Genomic DNA, 27905 nt, shown 5'->3' on the forward strand with positions numbered 1-27905 from the left:
TAGAGTGTAGGTGTTATAGTATTATTAATTATCATCTTTAGACTCTTTTGTCCTTAGTTAATTTTGTCTTCTTTATTCAATTTTGTAACCCAATACTCTGTCATCAATTATTCCGTTAGTTCATGCGACTTTTTGTTTTTACAATATTTGATGATTGTGATCGTTATTTATTACTTTATTCACCATTTTAATCTGTTTCGTCCTTTTGTTTATTTTTCATATTTAAGTGCATATTTTTTCACTGAACTAAGTTCTCTTTTGGTCAATTTGTTAAAAGTTTTCGTATGCACTTGCGCGAAATACTTACCATACAATCGGATACTACTGTCGACTTCGCCGAGCGAGTTCTTCGCAATGCATCGGTAGGAGCCCACGTCCTCTTTCTGGAACGATCGAACCGTCATTGTCATCTTCGTTTCATACAACGACTTGGGAGTGTCCTGCACGTGATATTTTGGGGACGATACTATCATTTCTCCTTTGTGGAATGGTTTGAAGAACGACAATGTAAATAATACAAAGTGAATCATATAGATTGTATCTGTTAATGATTTCTGAAAGTGATAGTTACCTGTATCTTTCACCCAGTAGTTGATGGATTTTGGAGATGCCTCCACTTGACACTCGATTGATACGTCAGTGCCGAGAGGCGCACCAACCAGTTGGTTCGGCACCTGAATGACAGGGTGAACTGCAAAAAGCATTGAAGATGTTCGATTTTTAATACTAGGTGATAATATGAGCAATTCCAGGAAACATGTCCCACTTTAAATATTTTTTAAGCGCAGTAGGCAACAAAAAAGCCATAAAGTTTTCAAAGTCAGGAAATTAAAAGCTATAAAAGGACAGGCTGAAAATTTGGAACACCAATTTTTTTCTCTCAGTAGAATTTGTTTAATAAAAACAATCTAGAAACATTTATTTTCTCCGCAATCGGACTTCCGGAAGTCGTGTCTCCAAGCGGTTAAAGCTTTACTTTTTTGGCCGAAAAAAAGCATAAAATTTCTTATATGGAAAAAGTTGTTTATACCTAATGTCTAAGAAGTGAATGGATCGTCGAGTCAGTAGGTTTTCGAATTGAAAAACAGCAAGCTGATTTTTCTGATTTTTTTGAATTACACCTGATCTCAAAGTTTTATGCATTGCTAAGATTTCGAAGAGACGAAGGCTTTCGTCGTACCACTTCGTTCCTTGGAATGTCCTTCATCCAGTGATGTATGGCTCTCTACTGTAGGATCACTTCCAGCAAATTAGAAGACGTTGGAAGAAGTGACAATCAATGATGGTGATCAGCGATAAACATTCAATTATTTTCTGCGTGTGAGTCAACTTCGTCTCTCAGTCGATTGTGACAATTATCGTTGGTACGATATGACAGTCCGAGTGAACAAATTCGAAGATTCGCTGAGATAATTGATTTCATTCAGAAAATGAATTTCCAATAGTATAAACCGATGACTCACACTTCTCTGATAGAATTGAAGTGCCAATACAAAAGAGAAAAATCGCGAGACGATAATTATCGGAAGAGAGAAATGGTTGCGATCGCTTGAACAGTTATCCCCCTTTCTTTCTGAGTCGCAAGTATTGTCAGTAAAATAGATTTTTCATCGTTTAAGATAATGTTGCTTGCTATTGTCCTAAAATAACTCAATGTACCGATGTTTTTCGGCTTTGTTTGCATAGAAGTTTTGTTCACTGATGTGTGTATGTAAGCTGATGTCGAAACACTCTCACTCACAAGATGATAAAAACCAAATATTTTCATTTCACGACTCGATCGGATATGGAGATGAAAATGGATTACCGATTGGAGCAGATGAGAAAATCAAACAGCGTATGAACAAGCGACGACAAACTCGCATGCACTTAACAGGCTATGAAGTTCACGGAGTATTCTTTTGGTGATTTATTTGTCACATCAGTTCTCTTCTCGAGAGACGCTACAAAACATCGCATATCATGCGTGATCAGAATCGAATAGGATTTTCTCATGATAATTCTCTGACGCGGTTTTGACCATCCTTGGGTGACAATTAGTGTTTAGACGGTTTGCCTATCTATCTCTTAGCGATTAGCATTGACGTGTTCGAAGTTAGAATCAAAGCCGAGTTCTGAATTCTCCTTTTTTTTATGTACAAAAAATGTTTTGAGCGGCGAAGGCAATTGACGCCAGATTAAAAATGGAGGCTAGGAGAGTTGGACTAGAAATTAATGCGTCGGAAAGCAAGTACATGAAAGGGCGAGACTCAGAGAAATCAACATTCGCCTCCCACGGACGGCGATGGCATGAACGGCGATGAACTTGAAGTGGTAGATGAGTTCGTATTCTTGGGATCTCTGGTAACACAAGTAAGGAGATCCAACGACGTATTCAAGCTGGAAATCGGGCCTACTTTGGCCTTCGCGGGACGCCTTGATTCAGCCGCCGCATGAAATTGACGTATACAAAACTCTAATCATACCAGTAGTTCTCTCTGGACTTGAAACCGTGACGCTGCTTACGAAAGACTTACGCGCACTGGCCGCATTTGAACGGAAAGTGTAGCGGACAATATTTGGTGGAGTACAAACCGAGAGCAGAGATTGGCGCAGGTGTATGAATCGCGAGCTGTAGGCACTACTTAGAGAAATTCCCCTTGTGCACCTGAAGAAGGTTGGGAGGCTGCGATGGACATGTCGCGAGGATGCCAGAATACAGTATGGTAGAATCGTTTTTTTAAGGCACCAGAAACAGAGGGACCCAATGTGCTAGGTGGCTTGACTAGGTTGAAGCGGATCTACGAGTGTCGAGACCCCTATGAAATTGACGACGGGAAGCCCAAGACTGAGAAGAGTGATATGGCACGAGCCATCACGGCTCTAGGCTGCTAAAGTAAGTAAGTACTCGTTCACTGCAAGGCCAACATTGGTTCACAGCCGGTCGCTTCACTGCCATTAATCTGCTGTGTCTTACTCCATTCATCACCAACAGTTTCACGAAACGTGCTCAACCGGATGCAACGTGGAAACAAGTGTCAGCAAGAGGATCGTGAACATGAGGAACTGAAGCAGCTGTACTGTGCTAATGATACACGGAAGTTCTATGGGTAGGTGAACCAGTCTCGCAGATGCTATGTGCCGCAAGCTATGTGCAACGACGCGGATGGGAACCTTCTCGTGAATGCCAGCGAGGTGATCAACAGCTGGAAGGAGTACCTCGATGAACACCTGATAAAGGAAACAGAAGCGGAGCAGGATCTGACCAAGGAGCACCAGCAGGAGATGACCGAGTACCAGCCCCCGATGTTCATGAAGTGTTTTGTGAGATCAAGAAGCTGAAGAACAACAAAGCCACAGGTAAAGACGGACTGTCGAACGAGCTCTTTGAACATTGGAGAGAGGCGTAGGTTAGAGCGCTACAATGGGTCATTTTCAGTATTTGGGAGAAAAAACACCTAGACGAATGGGTGAAGGGAGTCATCTGCCTCATCTAGAAGAAGGGCGAAAGCTGAAGTGTCGCAACTACCACAATATCTCGCCTACAAAATACTCTTACAGATTCTCAGAATACAGATCTTACAGAAATGTCGCAGGTACAACGTGTCCACACTTCATATCTTCATCGACTCCACGGTGTCCTATGATACAGTCGATCGAAAACAGCTATGGCACTATGCACGATAACAGATCCGGATATCTGTACTGATAACTGACTCGATTGATCAAGGTTTCGAGGTTTCGAGGATACCCTCTAGCCGAGTAAAGACAAGGTGATGGACTTTTCTGTTCGCTGTTTAACATCGCTCTTGAGGGTGTGATCCGGAGGGCGAGCATCGACACGAAAGGCACGTCTGTACAGCTTCTAGTCTTCACGGATGACTTTGACATCATAACACGTAACTTTGCGACGGTGGAGGAAACTTTCACACGACTGAAAACCGAAGCCGGACGCATCGAACTACGAATAAATGCGTCGAAAACGAAATACATGCGAGCGAGAAGAACAGTCTTCCAACTCAAGTCCCTGTAGACGGCGATGAGCTTGAGGCGATCTACGAGTGTATTTGGGGTCACTGGTGACCGCCAACAATAACACCAGCACAGAAATCCAGAGACGCAGCTAGGCTGGAATACGTGCCTGGCTGTCAATAGGTTGTGGTGGGCCGGTCATGTCGTAAAGATGCCGGACGATAACTTTGTTAAATTGATCCTTTTCAGCAACCCTGCCGGCACCAAAAATAGAGGGGCGCAGCGTGCACGATGGCTCGACCAGATCGAAGGAGACTTGCAGGTGATGAGACGCCTGGGAAGCTGGCGAAACACAGCCCAAAACCGAGCCACATGGTGAAAACTTCTTGATACAGCTTGAGCCACGACATTCATATTCAGGACTGCTATAGTATTCACGGAAGTCTACTGCCTCAAATCGTTGTACTGCTCATTATCTCGCTCTATATTAGAGTACTGTCTGGTTGTCTGGACCCCTCATTACAACAATGCACAGTGGTTTAAAACCCATTTTGACGCACTTAATTGATAACTCCACGTAAGTTGCATATAAAATAATGACAACTTCAGCAGAATTGATAGGTGTTACCCCCTGCATCTTTTGGTGTTATGAGATTTGTGATTAATCTCCCTAAAAGGGAGATGCAGAATCAATTTTTTTTTGTTTCAACGAGAAACAGGGTTGATGTCTTTGGTAAAGTTATAGATAAAACTAATACGATCAACTTTGCCCAAGACACAGTATACATATCTCTTACTCAAATTGACTTAGAGAGTTTTTATTAAAAAAAGACTGGTCAAAACACATTTTTCGATGAAACATATTCTTTTCTATTTTCTAGGCATTCACTATGTTCTATAATGTTGTTAGTAGCATACGCAATTGTTTGGAAAATACTATATTCGTATTATTTGAAAACTATGAGTTATGAACTATTTTTTATTTTTTTTTGCCATATTTCAAATCTTCGTATCTTTATTGTGGTTGCAGTTAGATGCAGATGACCGATTTTGACACATTTTTTGGTGATTTTGACACATACGTGTGAATGTGTTGGTGTCTTCGAAACTGCACTCTGTTTCTTTCGCGGACTGTCCGGGACAGAAAAAGGGTGGTCCGGGATAGTCTGGAAGATGAAATACTACAAGGTATACAGCCCTAGGGTTGTATGAAATGGTGACGTGGGACTAAACACTGTAATAAGGTGATTTTTTGTTACAAACTATACAGAGCCTCAGCGACTGTACGTATTTCTATTTTCAGCCTCCCCTGGAAATCAAATTTTTGAAATATATTCAACAACACTCGAAAGAATAGATGAAGAAAAAAAACACTCGAAAGAATATCGTATATATTTGGCGATATTAGTATTAGCCTGCAGTATTCTTTTGTGCAAAAAACATGCATTTGACAAGGCACAAGCATATCATTCTTGTTGAAAAAGCACCAAGAATTTCGCGTAATGAGTCAAAGTCAAAATTAACTCTATATCCTCGAAAACCAAATCCAATAATACTTACGTTATTTTATCAAATTGTTTTGTCTTATTTAACTCTGATTGAATCAAATCTATTATATGGTTCTTACTTTCAAAATAATATAGAAGCCCTTACGAAGGTTAATTAATTGGCAAACATAAGAAGATATGTCTTACAAAATTATTAACAAGTTCCAGCAAAAAAAATCATAACAATCAACAATTCCATTTTCGTTTTTTGCTTGACAATTTTTTTCGTTTACTTACAACTACATTCGCTGTATTACGAAGACTGCTAATATACATTCGTTTATTATGGTAAAGCTTTGAATAATAATATATCATCTAACCATTTTGAAATGTAAAAGGAGATTCTAATGAATCATAGGAAATAAACCAAAAATTCACAAGCATTCGCAGGCTCTTACTCTTCTATAAATGTGTTTATGCGAAATTTACTCTTTCGATACTATCCGGTCACGATTATTTGGTGAATATCGAAAATAAAATTGAATAAATATCCGTTGCAAAATTTACAATTCTTGTTGAATAGTTAATGGTAATCATATTTATGAGATAAACATTCAATCACCATCAACAGCAGCATTGCAGTTTTTCCTCGATTGTACACGAATAGAAATGTACGCACAAAAGTGTACCAGTGCAATATGAATAGTACCGCTGCAGTACAAATAGAAGTGTACCGCTGAAATGGACGAATAGAAGAGTACCGCTGCAATCATAGACGACGAGAGACCTGCGGTTCTTCACTCCACTGGTACTGTTGCTTCCACCGGCATGTTTTCTTTCAAGACATCAGTTTTTATGAGGTTTTGATAGCAGGTTTAGAAATTGTTCAAGATTGGGGATTGTTTCAAACTTTTCGGAAAACTTTTACCTTCGAGACATCATTTTAGTCTAAGCTCATCGAAGCAAAAATAAATTGACCTATTGGGACGGGGAGACTCTGTCAATATTTATATCGATATTGATACAGAGAATATCACGGGGAACGGATGGTGTCCATTCACGTCGTCTGTGCTAGGGATGCGCGCATGCATGGTTCATTGTTCGCGTAAGTTTCCCTGTAACTTTTTATCAATTTTCACCGTTGAGCAGTGAAGTAATAATGATAACTAGCGTTTTAAAAAATTGTTACACATTTTATCTATCCAACAACATATTGGTTATTGTTGTCCATCATGAGGTTATGCTGTTATTAACGTTTGAAATCTGACGCAACATTTGCCAGTTTCATTTCCAATTTTACAGAATGCATCCCAGTATAGTAAACAAAGACGTAGTCCTACGTCAAAAAACGGTTATTGGACAAAGTGTAGTCCGCGGTAACACTGGTCGACAAAAGCGAAAAAAAAGCTGCCCTAAAAGATTATAGCTTTTTAACCATTCCTGTGAATTTTGGTGTCCCTAGCAATTACCAAAACACGTCAACTCACGTGAGAGTGACGCATAGTTATCACTCGCGGGTTCGTCGCTTCAACGTTATGCTTGCAAAAAAAAACTCTTTTATGTGTCCAAAAAAATGTTGGTGGCTCGGGGCACAAAAATTCACAAGAAAGGCTAGAAAACCTATAATCTTTCATTTTTCTTTCTAGATTGAGCTTTAGGGCCACACCTGTGTTGACCAGCGTAGTTATCAAAAATCAGAGTGGCATTAACCGGGATTAACCAATTTAGATTGAAAAAATACCATTTTTGCTCTCAGTGTTTTATTCCAATTTAACATCAAAACTGTCTTTGAACAACATTTATAGGTTCTTAAGACAAACAATTTGCAATGCTGACATCGTCATTGACATCTAATTCTACTCGAAGTTGTAGTTGTTTTTCATTGAAAAATATTTTCATTTGTTAGTCGTTCTTTTTGTAAAAATATGTTATTCTTTATATTTGAATAAATTGAATTTGGAAACATGACGAAAATTATAATAATTTTATATATTTTGCATTCGATTTATCGATAGTAGGTCTTAAGTTTTAAGAAATTATTACCTTTAATTTGTTCCAAAAAGATCGAAAATCGTTATGTTATGTTAATTTTTTAAAATAAAATATATCAATTAAAGTCGTTGATTATATGGTTAACCTATTTTGAGTTGGTCAAGTGTGTCTCAGATTTGGCTCAAACTCTTGGGAATTGTTCATATGAGCTCACTATGCAAGAACTTATATTTTTGTGCCGCTTTTTTGATATCTCCAGATATGATATATCAACAAACATTCTAGAAATTACGTTTTGCAGGAAAAAAGTCAAGAAAATCCCAAAAATGCATATAAATTTTGAGATGCAGTTTTGCCAGATAAGATTAGAATTTTTGCGTTCAAGAAATTGAATTGCGTTTTTCTGCAAATCGTAATAGTCTGATTTCAAATTTGATAATTCCATCGTATTTTTGAAAAAATATTACATTGAAAAAACTCTTCACTTAGAGGTATTATGAACAATATTTGAGTTACAGCATTTTTAGGAAATATATTTGAAATTTACTCTGATTTGCTTACAGTTTCTATTTATATCCCTGAAACTCGGTTGATTATGTACAATCTTAATTCTGCGATTTGGAATCCCTTCGCAAGGAATTAAAAAAAATTTAAATTTTGACCAGTGTTGCCAGTTGCTTGGATATTCATTAGAAAGAAACAATTTTTTATTGATTGTACTGTATTGATTGTAATCTTTTTTGCATACTTGAGATGAAATGACGCATATGTAAAATGAAAATTTTGGAAAAAAAATAATTTGTAATAATTACTGTGTCACTGTGTGTTTGAAACATTGAAAAGTACGAAACACTTGCAATGATTGCAATTGTTGCGTGAAAACAAAACTAAGCGAAATACTCGTTTCCGGTTTTAAGACAAAACTGTCTTTCGAGCAGGTATTTCAGAACTTTCTTGTTATGCCAATCACGTAGTAGTGAAACATACAGACTAGCCCCGTAGACGAGTGTCGTTCTCCCGCCATCTTACCAAACGTCTTCCTCGTCGGCTTGACGTTGACGGGCCCGGTTGAAAAGGAACTCGAAAAGTGACACATGTGACACGTGTTAGTGTGGTAATTCAATGTACTTCAGCCTTGGTGAGGACCGGTTCAAAACAATTGATTTTGACTATTGTAAAAAACTGCAAATCTGCTGGTATTTTAACATTTCGGAACACGTTTGCACACAAGCTGTGAAAAGCACCTTTAATTACTACCTATTAGGCGACAGAATTGAAACAGAGATAGGATACTCAACAAACATGATTCAAATTCTACCAGGCGTAAAATGTAATTTGCTAACACTTGTTGCATTCTGTCACAAAAATTCATTGAAACCTTAACTAGTGAAAAGTTGGGCCGACGCGAATCTGCGGTTTGTGTTGTGATTAGTAGCGTTGACTTACAAGTGTCAACAAGTCAACCGTGACTAGGTTACAAATTAGTTGCAAACCCCTCCATGGTATTCACCTGGAATATTCGAAGCAACTATTTCTGATATGAGCAGGCAGCAGAATTTTTTTTCTGTTCGCAAGTAACACTCGTATGTTGGGAAATTTCTGTAGAATGTAATTGACACTTTATCCTATGCTGGTTTCGGTGTTCCGGTTGAAACGATAAACTTTTCTCTGAAAAGGACGCTACAGTTGCGAATTGTTACAGAGGCCCATATGAAGCAGATGCTATTGGGGTAGGGCTTGGGTTACAATCTCATCAGTAGAACTAGTTTTAATTACGCATTTTGAAAACATTCTGTTATAACTATTGCATTTCAATCTCAAGCTTAGTTCAAGCTCTGTGAAATATTGTTTTCGGTGTGTTTTCTATTTTGTTAGCTGATTAAATATCGCCAAACTGTAACTCACGAATGGTTTTTTCTTGAGGAGAATCGTGGAGCTTAAAAATTGTTCCGATTGCCAACAAGAGGTGTGTGTATGTGTGAAAATGCATCGATTATACTTACAGTGAATACTGAGAGATATTCGTTTGGATACCGACGGTGGCACTCCGTTGGATGCAATGCACAGATAGGAGCCCATTTCGCTGCGTGAGATTTTTGTCAGCTTCAGGACCTCACCCCGGTACGAGTTCACTGTGAAAAGAGGAAAGAACAAGAGGAAAAACGGTGAAGACAAATTGCTTCCTGAGAGCAACAATAGTGAAGGGGAAAGATGTAGAGGTTAATGTTCGTGTATGTCTTGAAATCACGTATCAAAAGCGAACGACTTCCCATTCTTCCCTACTCTTGGCAGAAGGCTTTACGAGAAAATTGCTACGTATAGGATGGAACATGCTTCAGCTGTCAGTGGAAGTGCTATAAATCAAAAAAATCATCCACTTGTATCATTCGAGGAATAGGATACTAGCGTTGAATTGAAAGAGTCAGACACGTAAGTGTCGAACTTGGCATTCTTGTTCCGAATCGTTATGGCCATCGAGAGGTCATAAATTATCGGAGCCACCGATCGACTGACCGATGAACACTATAAGCAAAATGAAAAGGGGTTTTATCGAAGGATACCTCCTTGTTGCGAAAACTTGCTCTATTTGGGAAAAATATGATATAGCTTTTGGGATGATTAATTGGAATGCATCTATTAGAGCCTAATGTTCAGCAAATTAGCCTCTTAACGCATGGTTTTTCATTCACTTGGCGTTTTGTTCTGGAATCTAAGATGTTATTGGAATATTGAAAAGGTAGTAAGAAATAAGATTTGATAGGTATCAATTGATGCCGTATTACGTAACGATATGTTGACAAACATGCATATAAGGGAGGATATTGCTGTATGTGGAACCGAGATCTAAAATTAACAGTTTTTACCGTTATTCCCAAATCAAATAGTTATGTTTGTCTATTTTAAAAATATTTTTATAATGTGATGTTTGAAGAATGAATGATGTTTTTTACAATACTATACAGAATTTCCGTCTCCCTGTCTTTTCATATGAAACAAAGTAAAATTGAACTCGAAAATGATTTGCACAGAGAGTATTCCTTAATCCATCGTCTGTTGCGTAACATTCCAAATATTGTTCCAGCTATTAAATTATGAGAGATAGATAGCGATCTTAGAGAGCTTCGATATTTAAATTTCAATAATGTATGGCATACAGTTGCATGGTATGCGAACATGAGGTATCTGGACGCAAGGAGGCTGGCCGCGACGTGACGGACGTGAAATCGAATAAACCAATCCACAATATAACGAAGATGTGGCAACTGGTAAGCTGCAATCTTGTAGTTCTTTTTGTAAAATTGATACATCCACGAAGGTTTATATTTTGATCTTCTTTCTAAAAATAACTTAAAAACAGCTACGTTTACATATGTATTGTTAAAAACATTTCTGATACAAATTGCATCAGAAAATAGAATATGAATTCCAAAAACGCAATACAATTTTTCTTTACTAAGAAATTTCGCATATTTTTTTAACTTTCTTATAACAGTTTTCAAGATAAGCAGCATAGCAAGCCTAAGAAGTTTTGTATTTCAATCAACCAAGCCTATTTAGTATATTTTTAGTTTTTTTATATTTCACTTTCTACTTATATATCTACTCAACAATATATTAGGATGAACTTATATTGGACTGTCGAAGGTGCAAAAATTATCAAGAATTGAGGATCAATATTCTTTCCTAGTTTTAAATATTTTGATTTGTAATATATTTATAATTTTATTTATTTGTATGAAAAGATGAGAGGGTTTTTATGCCTATTTGAGGAGGAATAACTATATTTATTCTACTCAAGCAGGCTTTTCCCTACTCCAACAGAGTTTTCGGCCCCATTATGCTTTTTACGATTGGGCCTTCTACTATTATTGTTATCAAGAATAAAAATAAAAACCTTCTTGTTGTGCTATTTTTATTAATTCAGGTAAAGGAAAAAATTGCTGTCAAACACCTGAGAGACCAACCTAAGGTAGTGTGGGCTTTGACCCACTTAAAACCCTCCAGTCTTCAGCCTATAATGCTTCCCGGGACGACCGCTAGGTATTGCTTCAGGAAGCGGCTTTTATGTTATGTGCAACCTCCTGGTTCTATCAAGTCTCCTAGCTAAGTAGCTAAACTAACCTAGAGACTGGCAGTTAGCTAACACTGGCGTGTCGGCGGTCAACCTGTCACCTTCTCGATTATCTGGAGTGCATCCAGTTTTCGACCTTGCGAATACAGTGCGTGGCCATCAACTCGACCTCTTCGAGCGACTTACCGTAGACCTCTAGCGTTACGTTGTCTGCAAAGCCGACGATCACAACTCCTACAGGGACCTTGAGGTTCAACACCCCGTCATACATGACATTCCACAACACTGCGCCCATCCCAGGAAACTAGCAAACATTGACACACCTGGGACGGTTCAATCAGGCTTCTGTTGCCTGAGCTCTCCATACGCACTGCATATCACAATCGCGGTGTCGGCTAGAAAGAAATTGTTGCCATCGAGGAACCAAATAAGACGTTGGAAAGAAGGCTTTTTTGTATATATAATTTTCAGTGTTAACCTCGTCATCTCAGTCCGAACCTACTCGGCTTCAGAAATTGGCAGTGGAGCTCCCATTTGGATTTCGGATTCAACAATTATTGGAGCCGCTCTACGATCACGCTGCGGGCGGAAAGCTCAGCATCAGACAGCACACTCTCGTCGTGACCGGAAGGCTCGGCGGCAAGCAACAAGAGCGCAGTCGGTGTCGGCGCGGAAAGGATTACCGTGAGTAGTAACGATAAGCAAAATGTGTGAAGTAGCCAGGGAAAGATCATAGGAGTCAGGAAGTTTGGAGGTACGAACGATTCCCTCAATGGGCGTGCAAAGCATTGTAAACAAACAATTTGAGTAATATAAAACGTTTACACCACAACTGTTGTCTTTTTATTCAGTTTGGGGTATTTCGGTTTGATAGCGGACAGGTGTCGGGTATTAAGTCTTAAACCCACACTTGAAGTTGCATCATCCCAACTGGCGACATTGAACGCATTCTTCACGTCAAGCGTAATGACCCACCCTCACCTCTCCCTCCATCTTGACACGACTGTCGTCGCTCACGGATAGGATGTTCGGCAGGTTGGCCGACTATTCCTGGTCTGTGTCTGCGATACCTGAACATCGGGCGTGAGTCTCGACTGCCGGATGCTAATAGCTGGGCTCGTGGCGTGGAAAGAGTCCCTCGATGATACACTCCAGCATCGCTGGTGATCGCTCTGCAGGCGCAAGCGCATTTTGGTCTTGGCCATTACAATCCTGTAGGCGTCGCCCCACGGGTTCGTTTTTGCACTCGCGCAAAACCTTAATCGCACTCTTTAGCGCGCAATCAATCCTCTGTTCGTCTGTTCACGCATACTGCATCCTCCGTCTTGCACGCAGGCACTCGCTGCGGAGGTCCGCTACTGCGTCAATCCACCAGTAAACCGGTGGCTTCCCATTCCTAGGTTGACGAGTCCGCCGTCACACGTCCGCGATAGTATGGCAACTAGTTGGTCAGCAGTCGGGCGGAGCCAACTGCCTTCATCGCGCTCTCTTCTCATTGCCTCTTCGAATACCTCGGCATCGAAATGCGATGTCTTTCACCCGCGGACGGTCTGAGTGTTTTCTCTATCCGTCACTTATCGCTTCGTGTTGTTGTCTACACTATAGTGAACCGACTGGTAGTCGCTATTGGTGTAGCCATCGTCTACCCTCCAGTTCGTGATCAGCCCTGGGCTGGAGAACGTCACTACGTGCTCACGTCTGTTCTCTCATATTGGTCATCTTGGCCAGGGAACTGTGAAGATGGAAGTTGCAACCATCCAAGAAGTGCGGATAAATGTATGTTTCGGGCTGTAGATACTACTATCAAATAACATACCTGCTACCATGACGGCGATAAAGGTGATCTAGGAGTCGGTATAGGTCAAGCGTGTCATTAGGTGGGTCTCATCAGTGACCGCTTATATGTGTTGAGAATCGAGGCAGATACTCAAATTACAGTCTGATTCTGCTTTGGTGCTCTATGAAACATACGGAGAGTGCCCAAAAAACGATATAAAGATCATCATCGGGGGTCGTCGAGGCTATTCCTTTGAGAAGAGAACACTTCAGGAATCCAAAGAAAACCAACTGGCACTCTTTTAAGAAACATTTGGTCAACTCGAGAACATCCTGTCACAAAAATATTCGATCTCCAGTAGAATTGGACATCGCAGTAAGTGACCTAAAGTTCAGGATCACGGAAGCTTTTACTTCAAATTGTCTGTTAACAAAACGGACAGTCTGTTGTGATGTGTCCTGGTGGAACGAAACTCTCAGCAACCTTCATCAGGAAGCTAGACGTTTGTTCAACAGGGCTAAAATCACTCCCAACTGGGAAGCCTGTGGAGGATCCCAAACAAAACATAACGCTGAGCTACGCAAAGCCAAAAGGAGGTCCAGAGTATGATTCTTTAAAGACATTCAAAGGAAGATGGTAGTCTGACTGTCACCACCAAGGAAACGTTGTTGGTTCTCATGAACATCCACTTTCCTGGCTCGACAGTGATCTCCGGACCGAACGCCGGAGAGCTACAGAACCTTAGATCCAGACGCACGACGTCACGTGATTCCACAGGGCTCGCCCGTCGGCTGTCCACGGTGACGGAGACTATCTATCAGTTGAGCACTAAGCTCTTTTGAGCCTGCGAAGTCACCAGAGGGCCGCAATCTACCAATCTTCCTCTTCCAAGCAATACTTTCGATAAGGACAATCACAGCTTCACTGGGAATTTCGTCTGTCACTGTAGAGGCAGTGAAAGGGTGTCCTCAGGGAGGAGTTCTCTCTCCCCTGCTATGATGGTAGATGTTTTTCTCAACATGCTTTCGCATGGCTACGAAGTCATTGGTTATGCTGATAACGTTGTTCTTATTGTTCAGGGAAATTGAGATACAATTCATTTTAGTTGTATGCAAACGGATCTTAACACCACTTCGCAGTGATACTCAGAAGAAGGACTGAACTTTAACCCCATCTAAACGGTCTTATACCCTTTTTATCAAGCGAAAGACGCATTCAATCACTTCTCTTGGAATCATTCTGCAAAAAAAAAACTGAAGTCACAAGTGTACAAAGCATACCAACACGCGGATATCATCAATCTGACAAAATACGGTAGGCTACAGTGGGCTGGTTACGTGGTACAAAAAGCGACCAGCGAAGAAAATAGCCAACAGAGAGCCCAACAGTGGCCGGCGGCTCCGTGGTAAACCCCGTACTCGTTGAATGTGTGGTGTGGAAGAAGACGCCCGATTGGCGGGTGTGTGTGATGGTAGAAGACTACCCCGAAATCAAGTGATGGGGATACATATTCTCGACTCGGTAGTGGATCGTTAACATCCTGTGGCCATGAATGTACAGTAAGTAACAACATATTAATTTTTTTCATTTTATTTTTTTTTCTGAGAATTTTTTTTTTCAGGACTAGAAATCAATGTTCTAAAACTCGTTCATAGATAACATTTTAGTAGAGATTAAAGCTAGTAGTGTCCATTCGACCTTGCATCTATTTTTTCGGCCTCGCATCCATTCAGACTTTCACTTTTAGAGTAAGCTTGAAACTCGATTCGATTTGCAAACGACTATGATCTCTTTTAATCAAAAAAGGCCATTTTTTGATTTTTGGTAGATGTTACACATGTAACATCTTGACCGTGCTGGTCCCTCTCTTATACTTACCACCTTGTTTGGTGCCGGCTGCATCCTTGAGAATGATTTCCGCACTGTCCTCACGGCGCCACGTTACAACTGGTTCCGGGTACCCTTTGGCTCTGAAAGACGAAAAATCAATTAGATGAAAAATGCCTATGCCGATGGTAAATTATTCATTTATAAGAGAAAATGGTTGTGATCATCAGAAAAATACAACCTGCATGCGCACCAGCCGTATGTCCCCCGCGGAGATTTGGAATGAGATTGTTGGACAGAAAAGCGACCAGTCGTGTTCCGGCAATTACGTTCCAATCAATATATGTTTCCTCTCCAGTAAAAAAAAAGTCGTCGGATCACAGGAAGTTTTTTTTTCGAAATGCACATAGGGGAACAACGGGCAGGACGGTCACCCTAAGGAAATCATTTATTATTCTGCTCAAAACACAACATTTCAAGCAACGATATTCATAATATTCGACGTTGACTAGTGCTTTTCATAAAATAATGCAAACCTTTGCTTTTTAGAGTGATTTTATTTTAGTTTTCACTAAAATAAAAACTGTCTCGAAAAACCACTATTTCACAACGTGCATATGAAATGGACCGGTTGTGCTGGTAAGAAGGGCCTATGAAAGACTTTGGCAAATTTCTTTTCTATACGGGACGACGCGCTGCGCAATGTTAACCTTCATTGAACCCTTGTGTGGAAAACCACAAAAAGCATTTTGTTTTGATTTTATTCGAAAACTTCTCGATCGATTTTGATGAAATTTCTTGACAATTCCTAAACCATCAATCTTACACAAAATACATTTTCTCCAAGGGAAAAATATTTTTTGTTGATGAGATATTTAAAAACTTACGTTGTTTACCCTGGTGTGTGGATTTCCACACATACAACATTCGAATTTATTTTGGACAAGAACCAACTTAATTTTGCCCCAAACATCTTTTTTCATTGAGTGCTTTCATACCTGAAGCTATAGGTACCTATTATTCCTGTTTCAAAAATCGAATAAGGTGTGTATGTGTGCGGAAGTATGTGTATGTGTGTTTATTTTCATTCTTACGACCAATATATCTTGATTTTCTCAGCATCGGCTGAACCGATTCGATTGTTCTTAGTCGCGTTTGAAAGAGCTTAAAGTCTAGTTATTTGATGGAAAATATCGTTTTGATCCGAAGGTTCATTAAAAAATGACGTAACAAAAGGTGATCAATTTACATGGGAACTGATAAACTGATTGATTTTTTTTCAACGGTTTGACTGATTTTAGAAATGTATAAAGGTGCATTCTTGTAATTCGCATCAAAATCAAATCAATCAAAAGGCTACGTGGGACATGTGTAAAAGTATGTGTTTATTTGTTTCATCCCAGTGTGAGAATTTTCACACATATGTGTTACGAATACGCTAATGCAAAAAGTACCTATTTAGTGTTTGCACAGCCTGGTTGAGCAGTGTTTAACATTTACACAGTTTTATGTCTACTGCAAGACAAGTATACTCGCACTTTTAGGTATATTGAAATAAATTTAGAATGGATCTCCCGAGATGGTCTAACAAGCCAGTCGTCGTAGGTTCGAGTCTCGGCTCGGGAGAAACTGTTAGTGTTAGTAGGATCGTAGCGCTAGCCCCGCAAGTGTCCTTTACACTAAACTTTCGACTGCGAAGTCTGTGTATTATGAACGAATTGGAATGTAGCACCAAGGCTTTGCTTACTTTGCTTAGCATAGATTTCAGAATATTCTTACGAACATTCCTAGCACCAATATTGCTTCATTTGGTCAAACCGGTGTTAGGACTTTTTTTTGTTCAATTGTTATCATAGCATGTTTAATTGGTCTCATATCATGAAAACACGTTTTGTTTTGTAACTTTTGCATGAACCATCGGATCAAACAAATGTCCGATGATGACCTATTGGCCTTCAAGCCCTTCCAATTGCAGCCAAGGAAATTAAATCAATACATCCATTGCTGAGATAATCCAAATGTATTTTTCAAGATTGTTTTTGTACACTACGCATAATATCATTCGATTGGTTACCTCCAAACTACTGCAATGTACTAGGCGTTTCCACAAGTTTTGTTTCGTTTTTTTTTTTCAACGTACCTTTGGAAATTATCATTTAATTTTAAGTATATTTTTGAATATAAATCTACCCTCCAAATCCTAACAAACGCATCTAGCACCAAAAGGACTCAAATCAGTCAAACCGCTGGAAGAAAAAATCGGTTAGTTAATCAGTTCCTATATAAGCTGACCACATTTCGTTACGTCATTTCTGAATGAACCCTCGGATCAAAACAATATTTTTCGTCAAATAACTAGACTTTTAGCTCTTTCAAACGCGACTAAGAACAATCGAATCGGTTCAGCCGATGCTGAGAAAATCGAGATATAATGGTCGTAAGAATGAAAATATACACACATACACATACTTCCGCACACATACATACCTCATTCGATTTTCGAAACAGGATTATTTGGTACCTATAGCTTCAGGTATGTATGCACTCAATGAAAAAAATAAGTTTGGGGCAAAATTAAGATGTTTCTTGTCCAAAACAAATTAAAATGTTGTATGTGTGGAAAACCACACACCAGGGTGAACAACGTAAGTTTTTTTCAGGATGCAATGAAGATTAAAAGCTTACCGTCCGCTGCACAGAAGGAATCATTCACATCATTTACATGGAGTATATTTACAGGTTTCAACAATGTTTCTGATGATGATTTTTGTTTCAAATGAGAGTCAATGACTTTAGGTCTCATCTCGCATGCTAAGAATGCTGGAAAAAAAATTATATAATTGTTGCTATCGTCGTTTTCTTAGACTGTTCATTTTGCGAACACAACAAAGGACCGTCTTGCCCATGAGGTAAACAATTTTTTGGATCGATGTGATTTCCAAAAAAAAATAATATTTTCACTAAACTTTCTTCACCCACATGTTTCAAATATGACTTATTATTCCAATGTCATTGAGAACTATATTTTTCTGAAGTTTTACCGCAGCATAAGCTTAAATTCGACACGGCAAAAACTACATCACATTGCTTTGCTGTTGAGGGTGAGCTTATTTTGATTATTTCTCAAATAACTAACCATTGTTTCAATCTTCATAATATCTCGAAACTCCCAGAATCCTGTTAGTATGTAACTGGCATAAATGATTTGTGTTACTTTCAATAGTTTATACAGAAATGAGTAACGGTCCATCTTGCCCGTCCTGCCCGTGTTGCCCGTTGTTCCCCTATAGTGGAGCTGTTGTATTTTTTTGTTCTAGTGCGTATTCATAATCCATTGCATCATTTGTTGTGGCAGTACGAACAAGCGATTTCTGGCTTGAAGGCGTACATTGCGTTCCTGGATAATATTGCGATACTTCAAAGATAACTAGAACAAGATACCTAACTTCCATATTTTTCATACATTTTGAATACGACTGATTTTCGACGGTTAGTGCTGCCATCGGATAACTTAAATTCTCATAAAATTGTCACTATGAGCAAAACCGATTTATCGTGCATAGTCCGTCATCGATAGTTGAGCTGCTCAAGATTGTATATGAAAAAGGTTTAGCAGTTTGGTCAGCTCGACGCTTAAGATAACATGCAGATTATTGATATTGTCATTTTAATGCTATTGTCATATTTTTTGCACTTCAAAGTACGAAAGAAAAGTGTGAAATTGACTGTCAGAGTGGGAGCTTATATTGAGGGGTTATATTTATTTTCAGGTCCCATTCTACCAACACTTACAGTTTGATATGACGCAAGCCAGGTTTCAGCACCATTGTGCATATGGTCAGGTTCACCGGGGCACCCGATTTTTGCTTTAGCAACCTCGGCAAGAGTGGACAACTTGGCTGGAGAGCGTGCTCATAGCGGTTATCAAGAATTTCTGATGGTACGCTAAATTTTGAATGAAGCGCCGATTATTCTTGATTCTTCCGGACAGTTTCATGTATGAGAACTAAACATTCGTACACGTTATTATCATTTTTCGGATGGCAGCACCGTACAGTCGTCCACATGGATACTGAAAAAATTGTTTCACCTTTCAGCAGTCATGTCTTGGCCTTGTCGTCAGTTGATTTTGACGTTAAGTATACATCATATTAACAGTGTATAAATTAGTTCGACTTTTGCTCACGCGCAGCGACAAACATGTCCGATGAATTCTGCAAGAGTCAAGTATCTTGTTCTAGTCATCTTTGGATACTTGTTACCTAACATTTCACATACTTGCATTTTTCAGATTAGTTTTGCTCGAAAAATGTAATTTTTGATTATTATCTTGAACCATTATATGAAGGTTAAAGTCTGTAGTCTATTCCAGTACTTTAATTGTGTGAGAAAATTTCGTTAGTTTTTTTCGTATCAATCCCGCTGAATACCTAAATAAATCAAACTGGGCAATGCATTCTTGTCTTTTTATTTTGCCCTCAATAGTCACTAGAATTATGAATTATTGATGAGGGCTATGGTGCGTAACGGCTCGAACGTCACTCAATTATGTTATGACAGATTGACTGGCAGGCTAGTGGTTTCAATGATGCGAAGAGTATATCATCTGTATGTATTGAAAGATTCGAACCCTTCTGTGGCATCTATGCCATTTGACTTTTCGCTTTTTTGGGAAGAAAAATAACCAAACGTGCCACAAAAAAGCATAGTCAATCTCAAAGAGAACCCGCCATCGTCCACTCATCAGTGAAATTATTGGCTGCAAAAAAACACGGCTCAATTCACCTGATGGTGAGAAAATGTTTTGCGCGCACAGTTTTAAATAAAGCTTCCAAGCAAACATGGGGTATGTGTAAATAAAAAGATATTTTATTCTAACGATAGAATGAAAAAAAAAAATATAAACACGTTATTTTGTTTGGCGGGACAGCAGGACAAGAGTTTAGTATTCATTTAGTTATGCGACTTTCCTGAGAATGTTTCTCATTTCTTTCTTCATTTTGAATCCACCTAAGCTTCGTTACTGTGTGGTTCTTATAAGTGAAGATTTTCTCCACAGTGTTTGAAGTATTCTTAGAAGATGTAATCCCGTTCTTCTAGAACTCCTTATTTTTAGTTTTCCAAAGCAACGGTCGTCACTTCGCGTAAAACTGAGGCCGTCTTATTCCTACCGGATTCGAGATAAACACCATTTTCGCATTTTTTATCACTTCATTCTTGCATTATACCCCGCCCAGCGTATTCGTCCAGCTTTAGCCACCTTTTGAATACTGGGTTTACCATGGTTCATTATCCGCCTCTATATTTCGTTTTCCTGCACGCCACCAAAGATCGTCTTTAGTACCCGTCGTTCAAAAGCTCCGAGCACTCGTAGGTCCTTCTCAAGCATTTTCCACGTTTCATTCCTGTAGAGAACAACCGGTTCTATGAGTGTATCGTACAGGTTACACTTCGTACGAGAGATTAGTCTGTTCGATCGCAATTGATTTTGGAGACTATAGTAGACACGACTTTCGCCCCTGGATCTCACTCACGCCTCTGGATCTCACGGTTAGAATTATTGTAACGGGTGTTAAATAAAAAATGAGAATTTTTTCAATCACATATAAAAAAATTTTTTTTTTCATCGATTTCAGTATTTTTTATTAATAACATAATGTATTTTCTTCAAAAAAAAAAAAATATCAGTGAATGTTTGAGTAAGGGTCGTGGTCTGCTGTTCGACGCAACTTTGTTGCGATGCTCTCACAAGAACGTTGTACGGCACTTACGTCCATTTTCCGGATACAATTCCGGATTCTTGTAGTCAGTTGCTTCGTATCATTGGCCCTCCAATTGTTTTAATATACTAGGGCACTGAGTGAGCCAAAGAAATTCTCTATTGGGCGGCACTGGGGCAAGTTGTTGGGTTACGATCTTTCGGCACGAACGGTATCTTTTTCTCCTCAAGATACGCCAGCGTCTTCTTGGCGTAATAGGAAGACGCCTTGTCTGGCCAGAAGACGTACTTCCCATCCGCGTGATGCTCGTTCAGGAACGGCAGCAGGATTTTATCGAGGCACTCTTCTTGATAGATTTGTTGGTTGATTGCCAGACCGCTCGGCTTAAACCAAGGCTTTGACAACATAACCTTTTTTTCAAACTTGTGCTTGAACTTGTATTTCATTTCAGGCGGTGTGGATGACTTGTCGCTGGAGTAATAATTATCATTTCCTGGAATATGCGTTTTGGACAGCGGAAAATAGCTTTCGTCGTCCAGAACGAAAGACGTCCCGCGGTATTTTTTGGTCATCCACCGACACTGTGTTTTAACCGTCTCAATCTGCTCCTCCGTGTACTCCGGCGACCTCGTCTTCTTCGCAGACGATTCCTTCCATCTTGAGGGTCCGATGGATCAATTCGTGGGACCGGCTTCACGCAGGCTGGTTGCGTCCTTGTTGTCAAACAGCTTCTTTAACGATGTCTTCCTCTGCTTCGTCATTATCGTCACCGGACGACCACTTCCGACCTTCCGCTCTACGTTCAGGGAACCCAGGATACGATATACCGTACTGACAGGTACATTTTCTTCCTTAAAATGTGTCACCGTGAACTTTTTTCCTTGCTGGAAATGCGTTTCGTAGAACCGTACAATGCGTTCGCGGAGCACGTGCTGTTTCGACGCCATCTTTGCTTTGACTAAATTCAAACTAACAAAACCAAACACGCCTACTGTTTCTAGGGAGCCCAAAGAGCAATTTTCTTGGAGAAAGAAAATTTTACGCTCTGTATTTGAGTTACTGAAAGGTATTGAAAAAATTTTAATTTTTTAATTACACCCGTTACTCAGTTCTCAACAAACTCGACTACCTCGAACTCATAGCCGTCGGTCGTAATGCTATTGTTTAGGCATTGTTGGTCGACCTTGGTTCCGCCGGCTAGCATATACTTGGTTTTAGACGTATCTATCTGCAACCCAATGTCCCAATCCTCGTTGCTTCCCGTCTTGAAGACAATGTTCATGTCATCAGCAAAGCACACGAATTTACTAAATTTGTTGAATATCCTACGCGTATGTTGATGTCCGCTCAATTCATTACACCCTGTAGCGCAATGTTGAATAGCAGACTGGAGAGACCATCACACAGTCGGGAATCGCTGGCCATCGACCCAAAATTGAAAATGCGAAGTTCATTTCAATTATATTTTTCATATAGTTGTATACTATTGAAGTGTCAGAATCCAAATTTTTAGAGTAATACAACAAATTTCGAATTTTCGAAGGGTACTGAGTCAGCGTTTTTTAGCGTTTTTCTTGAAAAAGATGCAACGTGACGATATTTGCTGGAGCCTCAAAGGTAACTTGAATCTTGATGACGTCTAAGGATAAGTTGTCTGTAAAATAGTTGAGAATAAATCCTCATCATTCGATGATGCATAATCTCATTGTAATACTCCAAAAAATTAGGCGGAATCAAAAAATTACGTATTTTTTTGCATAAAACAGCGTTTAAAGTTTGGACGGCAGGGTTTGGCACTATTGGCACAAGTTTTAAAAGATAGCTTGGAAAAAAAGCTTTCAAATGCATCTAGTCCGATCCTGCGCAGAGTTGCGCAGAGTACCCTTCTTTCGAAGAGAAACAACGAGTGTTCGGCCCATACCGGATTTTACAAATGTAAATGTAAATTGTACACTGCAAACCGTCAACAGAATAACAAACGGCTCGCATTAGTTTGGTAATAACAACGTTTTCAAACATATTTCAGTATAATTGATTAAACTATTTTCATATTTACAAGTTAAACTCATCTATATTCCGTTTTTAACACAGTATCAAAAACTAATCATTGTTTATGTTTTGGATCACCAGCACTGAGTACCAAAACCATGTTTTAAGTTTGTATCATACCAGTCACATGTGAAAATAATCGTGTAAACCCAAACTAAGGCATAATAAATCGCCTGCTCATTTCTACAATGCAAGTAGTGAATTATTGTTTTGACTTAAGAAACTGCATTTTGCAAACTTTTCTTGAATGTATTAAAACTGTATTGAAAATGAACACAAATATGAAGATAAAGGTCGAAGTGAATAAAAAGAAAAATGCTATGAAAAAATCAATGTAATATAGTCACTTAAAAAAAAGACATAAGTGATTCTCAACACAAAGCATATTTTTCAATTGATATTTTTTCTATTTTCTTTATAACTGATTGATATTTTTATGTTGTTTTTATTGCATATGAACGTCTTTCAAGCATCATGCATTTTATTTTGCAAAACATTGGAACCGACGTAAAATTTTCCTCATATAATATCTATATAAAAACATTGAAATTCCACTAGCTTCGAAAATATAGATTTTCATGCAAAACAATATCATATTCGGACTCAGTGTCCCAAAATTATATAAAAACCATGCATTTTCCATGATTTAAAGACATTTTTTGCTTGGCCAGCATTTGTATGGAGTCGCCCACTGTGCATCACCCTGTCGAAGCCCCCTGCGGGATTCAAATGAACCCGACAGTTAACCCGAAGTCCGCACGCAGCACTGCGTCCTAACCACCATAACCTTTGTCACTCTAATCAGCTTCCCCGGAAAGCCGTTTTCGTCCATGACCTTCCATAGCTCTTTTCAGCCGATAGTGTCATATGCGGCTTTGAAGTCAATGAATAGGTGATGCGTGGGGGTTCTGTATTCACGGCATTTCTGGAGGATCTACCGTATGGTAAAGATTTGGTCTATTGTAGATTGTCCTTCCAAGGAGCCGGCCTGATAACCTCCCACGAGTCTTTGAGGTGTTCGTCGAATTGCTGCTTCCATCTTTCGGTGACCTCACGTTCGTCCGTCATAATATACCATCTTTATCCCGGCACATTTCAGCTCGCGGCACAAATCTTCTGCAGGATGCGTTGAGTTTCTGGTAGAACTTTCGCGTTTTCTGAGAATGATGCAGCTGTTCCAGCTATGCATACTCCTCCTCTCCTCCAGGTGGCGCTTTTTCTTCCGGAAGATTTGGGTTCGCTGCATCTTCTTCTGTCTGTGTCTTTCTACATTCTGACGAGTGGCACTGCGCATCTAAATCACCTCATCAATCGCTTTCCTACATTCATCGTCAAACAACTCGTTTCGTTAAGTTCGTCCCACATGCCCGATGACGTTCTCCGCTACGCTGTTAATGGCTGTTTTGATGATGTTCCAACAGTCTTCGAGGGGAGCTTCCTCCAGCTGGTCCGTCGACGATTTGTATTTCCCTATATGCTTTTGATGACAAAATTGAATCTGCATGAGTTATGATAACAAATCCTCGATTGAAGTTATTTTAAAACAAATCTAACAAATTTTTAGACTCTATCAAAAGCTATTATTTCGCGACAAAATTGGGTAGATCTTACGGTTCAGGTTTGCCCAGATATCCTTGATAGGACGCAACTTGGGGACGCTAGGCGGGTTCGCAAACTTGGGAACCACATCGATATTCAGCCGCTTCATCTCCTCCAACGATCGCTTTGAGTAAGGGGCTAACGCCAGATCCGGCTAAAATACCGCGTCTTCGGCCTTATGGTATTTCCTGGTGAACGACGCAACTTCCGGCAGGCACTTTGTACGATAAATTCCCCGTTCATGGCCAGTCCGGTGCGAAAAAAGTGCAGCTTTGATATCCCCTTTTCGCTGATTGTCAGCCACAGCAGCGCCTTCTTGGGGAACTTGTTGTGTGAAATGAACTTCACTCCGGTACTCATTTCCTTCGTAAAACACAAAGTGCCCTGCCAGTCGTCGCCATCTAGGGTGAGACAGGTCTCGTCGTCCATCATCACCGCCACATCATGATATGCCGGGAAAATCTACTTGACCATCTTATCTAGGCGCTGCCGTCATTGCCTGCAGCTCCGAGACTAATGGACGGGAATGCTGCTTCCTGACCCGTATGTCCATGTCCGCCAGGCACTTTTTCACTATTTGGCCACGCGCAGCGATGTTGTCCAAAAGTGCCAAGATGTTGTAGATGCCGGAACCGATGTATCCGGTGTTCACGAACTGTCACACGACGTCCGTTTTCGACGTGGCTGGGTACGGCTCTTTGACCGCGCACATTTTTGAACGAAGTAGTTTCATTGTTTTCACCATCACGGTTAGGGTTCGACTGATAGAGCAGTCAATTTTTTTCTGCTGACTCTTGGGTTACTATGATTGATGCTGCATGAGTAGTGCATGACGTGTGTGAAGTAAACCCATGAAAAATCGGCAATTTTCGTCCATATTATTTACCGCAAACGTTATATGCTATATTATTATTGAGAGGTTTTTCTCAAAATATTTTCGTTACATTTTTGTTGTTTTTGTTTCGTTTTATTGATAGGGTTGGGCCCATTTTGTTGGTCAGCTGGTGCGCACTTTTTTTAAGGTTGCGGGGAAATCTGCGAACAGACACCTAAGAAGAGAACTCAGGGTGTGAGGATGAAACTAGGGGAGGGATGCTGGGGTAGTTACACTCCCTCAAACACCTACTGATCCCTGACCCGACCCACTAAAACCCCTCCAGTATCCTGCCCTGGTCTTCCCGAAACGACGGTTAAGAATTACACTGGAGTGTTGGTGGTTGACCCGCCACACACGTTGCAGCTCCAGGACAATCTGGGAGGCGGCCGCACAGGTTGCGCTCCAGATGTCCGGGTCGTCGCACATCCTCCGGACTAGATTGTCCGGAGTAGTGCCAGGCCCGCTCACAGCCATCATGTCGCTCCACGCTCTTACGAAACGAGGCATATGAAGAAGACACGCTCAGCAGTCTCCTCCTCCTCCACGCACTTGGGATACATAGGGGACCCCGCGTGTCCGAACCTGTGTAGATATTGCCTGAAGCACCCATGGCCTGACAACATCTGTGTCAGGTGGAAGTTCACTTTACCATGGCGCCTCCCGACCCAACCGGATATCTCCGGTATAAGTCAGTGCGCCCATCTGCCCTTTGTAGAGTTAGACCATTCCCGCTGTCTGTGGCGCATCGAGAATTACCTTCTGGTACCTCGTATGCCCCTTGTGTCACGTTGGTCGAAACATTCTCTGTCCTCCATCGCCATCGCCATCGCCATCAAGGCGATGATGATAGGCATCATGCCGGACAAGACACAGATTGCATCGTATAACACCGTACGATACGCACTTTCAACTCTCAGGCGCATGGGCCTGACCCTTCCAATCACCGGTTTGTATTCCTCCTCCTGACCGGCCTGAGCGTTGAAATCCCCGATGACGATTTTGATGCCATATTTTGAGCAGTAGTCGCTTCAGCTATGAACTCATCCTACTTCTTCCGAGGTGAGGGCTGTGCACGTTTATGATGCTGATGTTGAAGAGCCGGTTTTTGATTCTCAACCTGCACATTCGAGGGTTGATTGGCCACCACCCAATCACTCGTTTCCGCAACTATCCCATCGCTATAAAAGCTTTCACCAGCTCATTTGTGTTGCCGCAGTTCTGGTAGATGACATTACTATCCCGGAACGTACGTACTATTGAACCCCTTCCAGCAAACCTCTTGCAGTGTTACGATGTCCAACCTGCGGGATTCAATACTTCGGAGAGAACACGTGCGCTCCCTTGAAAGTGTATAGATCTACAGTTTCACGTCCCGAGTTTTCAATCGTTAGTCCGTTCTTGTCGCGTGGGTCTGTGCCGACTGTTCCAGTCCGAATTTCTTTGTTTCTCGTTTATTACTTGTGAATGTTTTACGGTGGCGGCTTGTGAGTCCTGCGTACCAGTCGACTGTCACGCCGGAGGGTTAGCGTGCACAACACTGGTTAGACTCCAATGTTGGCACGAAGACGATAATCGGCCGCCCCTAACCTGGAGTACAGACGCTGTTTTAATCCGCTCCTAAAATGGAGGACAGACGCTAGGAAACTCGAAAGAGTCCTCCTTCTCTGTCCGTATACGACTAAGTTCCCTCCGGTTAGTTACTCGATCTCCCTTTGGTTGCTCATATCCTTGCTGGAAGAGTTACCCTGATAGTTCCCTACAGACAATTGCGCGGTATTAGCATGAGTAACGAGTTTTCGATAAGACACTTTGCTTTTGACAGAAGATAAGTCCTACTTTTAATAAAATTGATTTGGAGTATAATAGTCCTCTGTAATTGTAACGCAGTATTGGCAGAAGGAACGAGATTTCTACAAAACGAAAGTTGCTGAGATCACGTGTACATTGCGAAAAACATTTTGTTTGTCAAAAATGAATTTTATATAGCACAACGAAAATGTACTCAATTTCACAGAATAACTTCTCATCTGTAGTTAGATTACAATATAGGTGATCGTTAAACAGAATGTGTGGACAGTAGTTTTGCAATCTGATTCAATTGGTACCCGTAAGTTATTTTCTGAGAACTCAGTTTTGACACGAAACTACCTATATTCTTTCTTTAGTGGAAAGATAAGCCATTCACATTCACAACTCCCCGGAAGGTATCCTGCATATGTTGTTTTTATTCCTTCTAACGATGGCCTGCGTAGCCATTATGTCTCGCGGCAGACCAGGCCGGACAGGCGAATTCATTTCAATCCATACGTCCAGACAGTCGGATGAACGATAGACAAAGCAAAGCGGAAGAAAAAATTGAAAAATGATAAATCGTAGACGGGTTGAAAGCCGCATCGGTTTGGTTGTAGATCGTGGTGTGCAGTGCACTCACTTTTCAATGGCCCTTGGTTTCCATCATCGGGAAAACGTAGGATGAAAAGGGTGAATGAGATAATGGTACAATTGTACATCTTTAATTTCTAGGCTGACACATCCAGATACATCCAACTAGACT

The 27905-nt window shown here is 40.4% G+C and overlaps 1 protein-coding gene across 3 annotated transcripts in view; it reads right to left on the reverse strand.

Moving 5' to 3' along the window:
• The window catches only part of LOC129723123 (lachesin), a 323877-nt gene that overhangs the window by 27570 nt on the left and 268402 nt on the right, over positions 1-27905 (reverse strand). For 2 of the 3 annotated variants that reach the window (XM_055677109.1, XM_055677117.1), the window contains 4 exons: positions 15158-15249; positions 9434-9562; positions 572-691; positions 308-478 (listed from right to left, as the gene is read on the reverse strand). In XM_055677109.1, the coding sequence (XP_055533084.1) occupies positions 308-478; positions 572-691; positions 9434-9562; positions 15158-15249 (512 nt within the window). The remainder of the gene's footprint in view (positions 1-307; positions 479-571; positions 692-9433; positions 9563-15157; positions 15250-27905) is intronic. The other variant, XM_055677125.1, reaches the window with a different exon arrangement.

Source organism: Wyeomyia smithii, chromosome 1 (genome assembly GCF_029784165.1).
Source record: "Wyeomyia smithii strain HCP4-BCI-WySm-NY-G18 chromosome 1, ASM2978416v1, whole genome shotgun sequence".
Taxonomy (NCBI): domain Eukaryota; kingdom Metazoa; phylum Arthropoda; class Insecta; order Diptera; family Culicidae; genus Wyeomyia; species Wyeomyia smithii.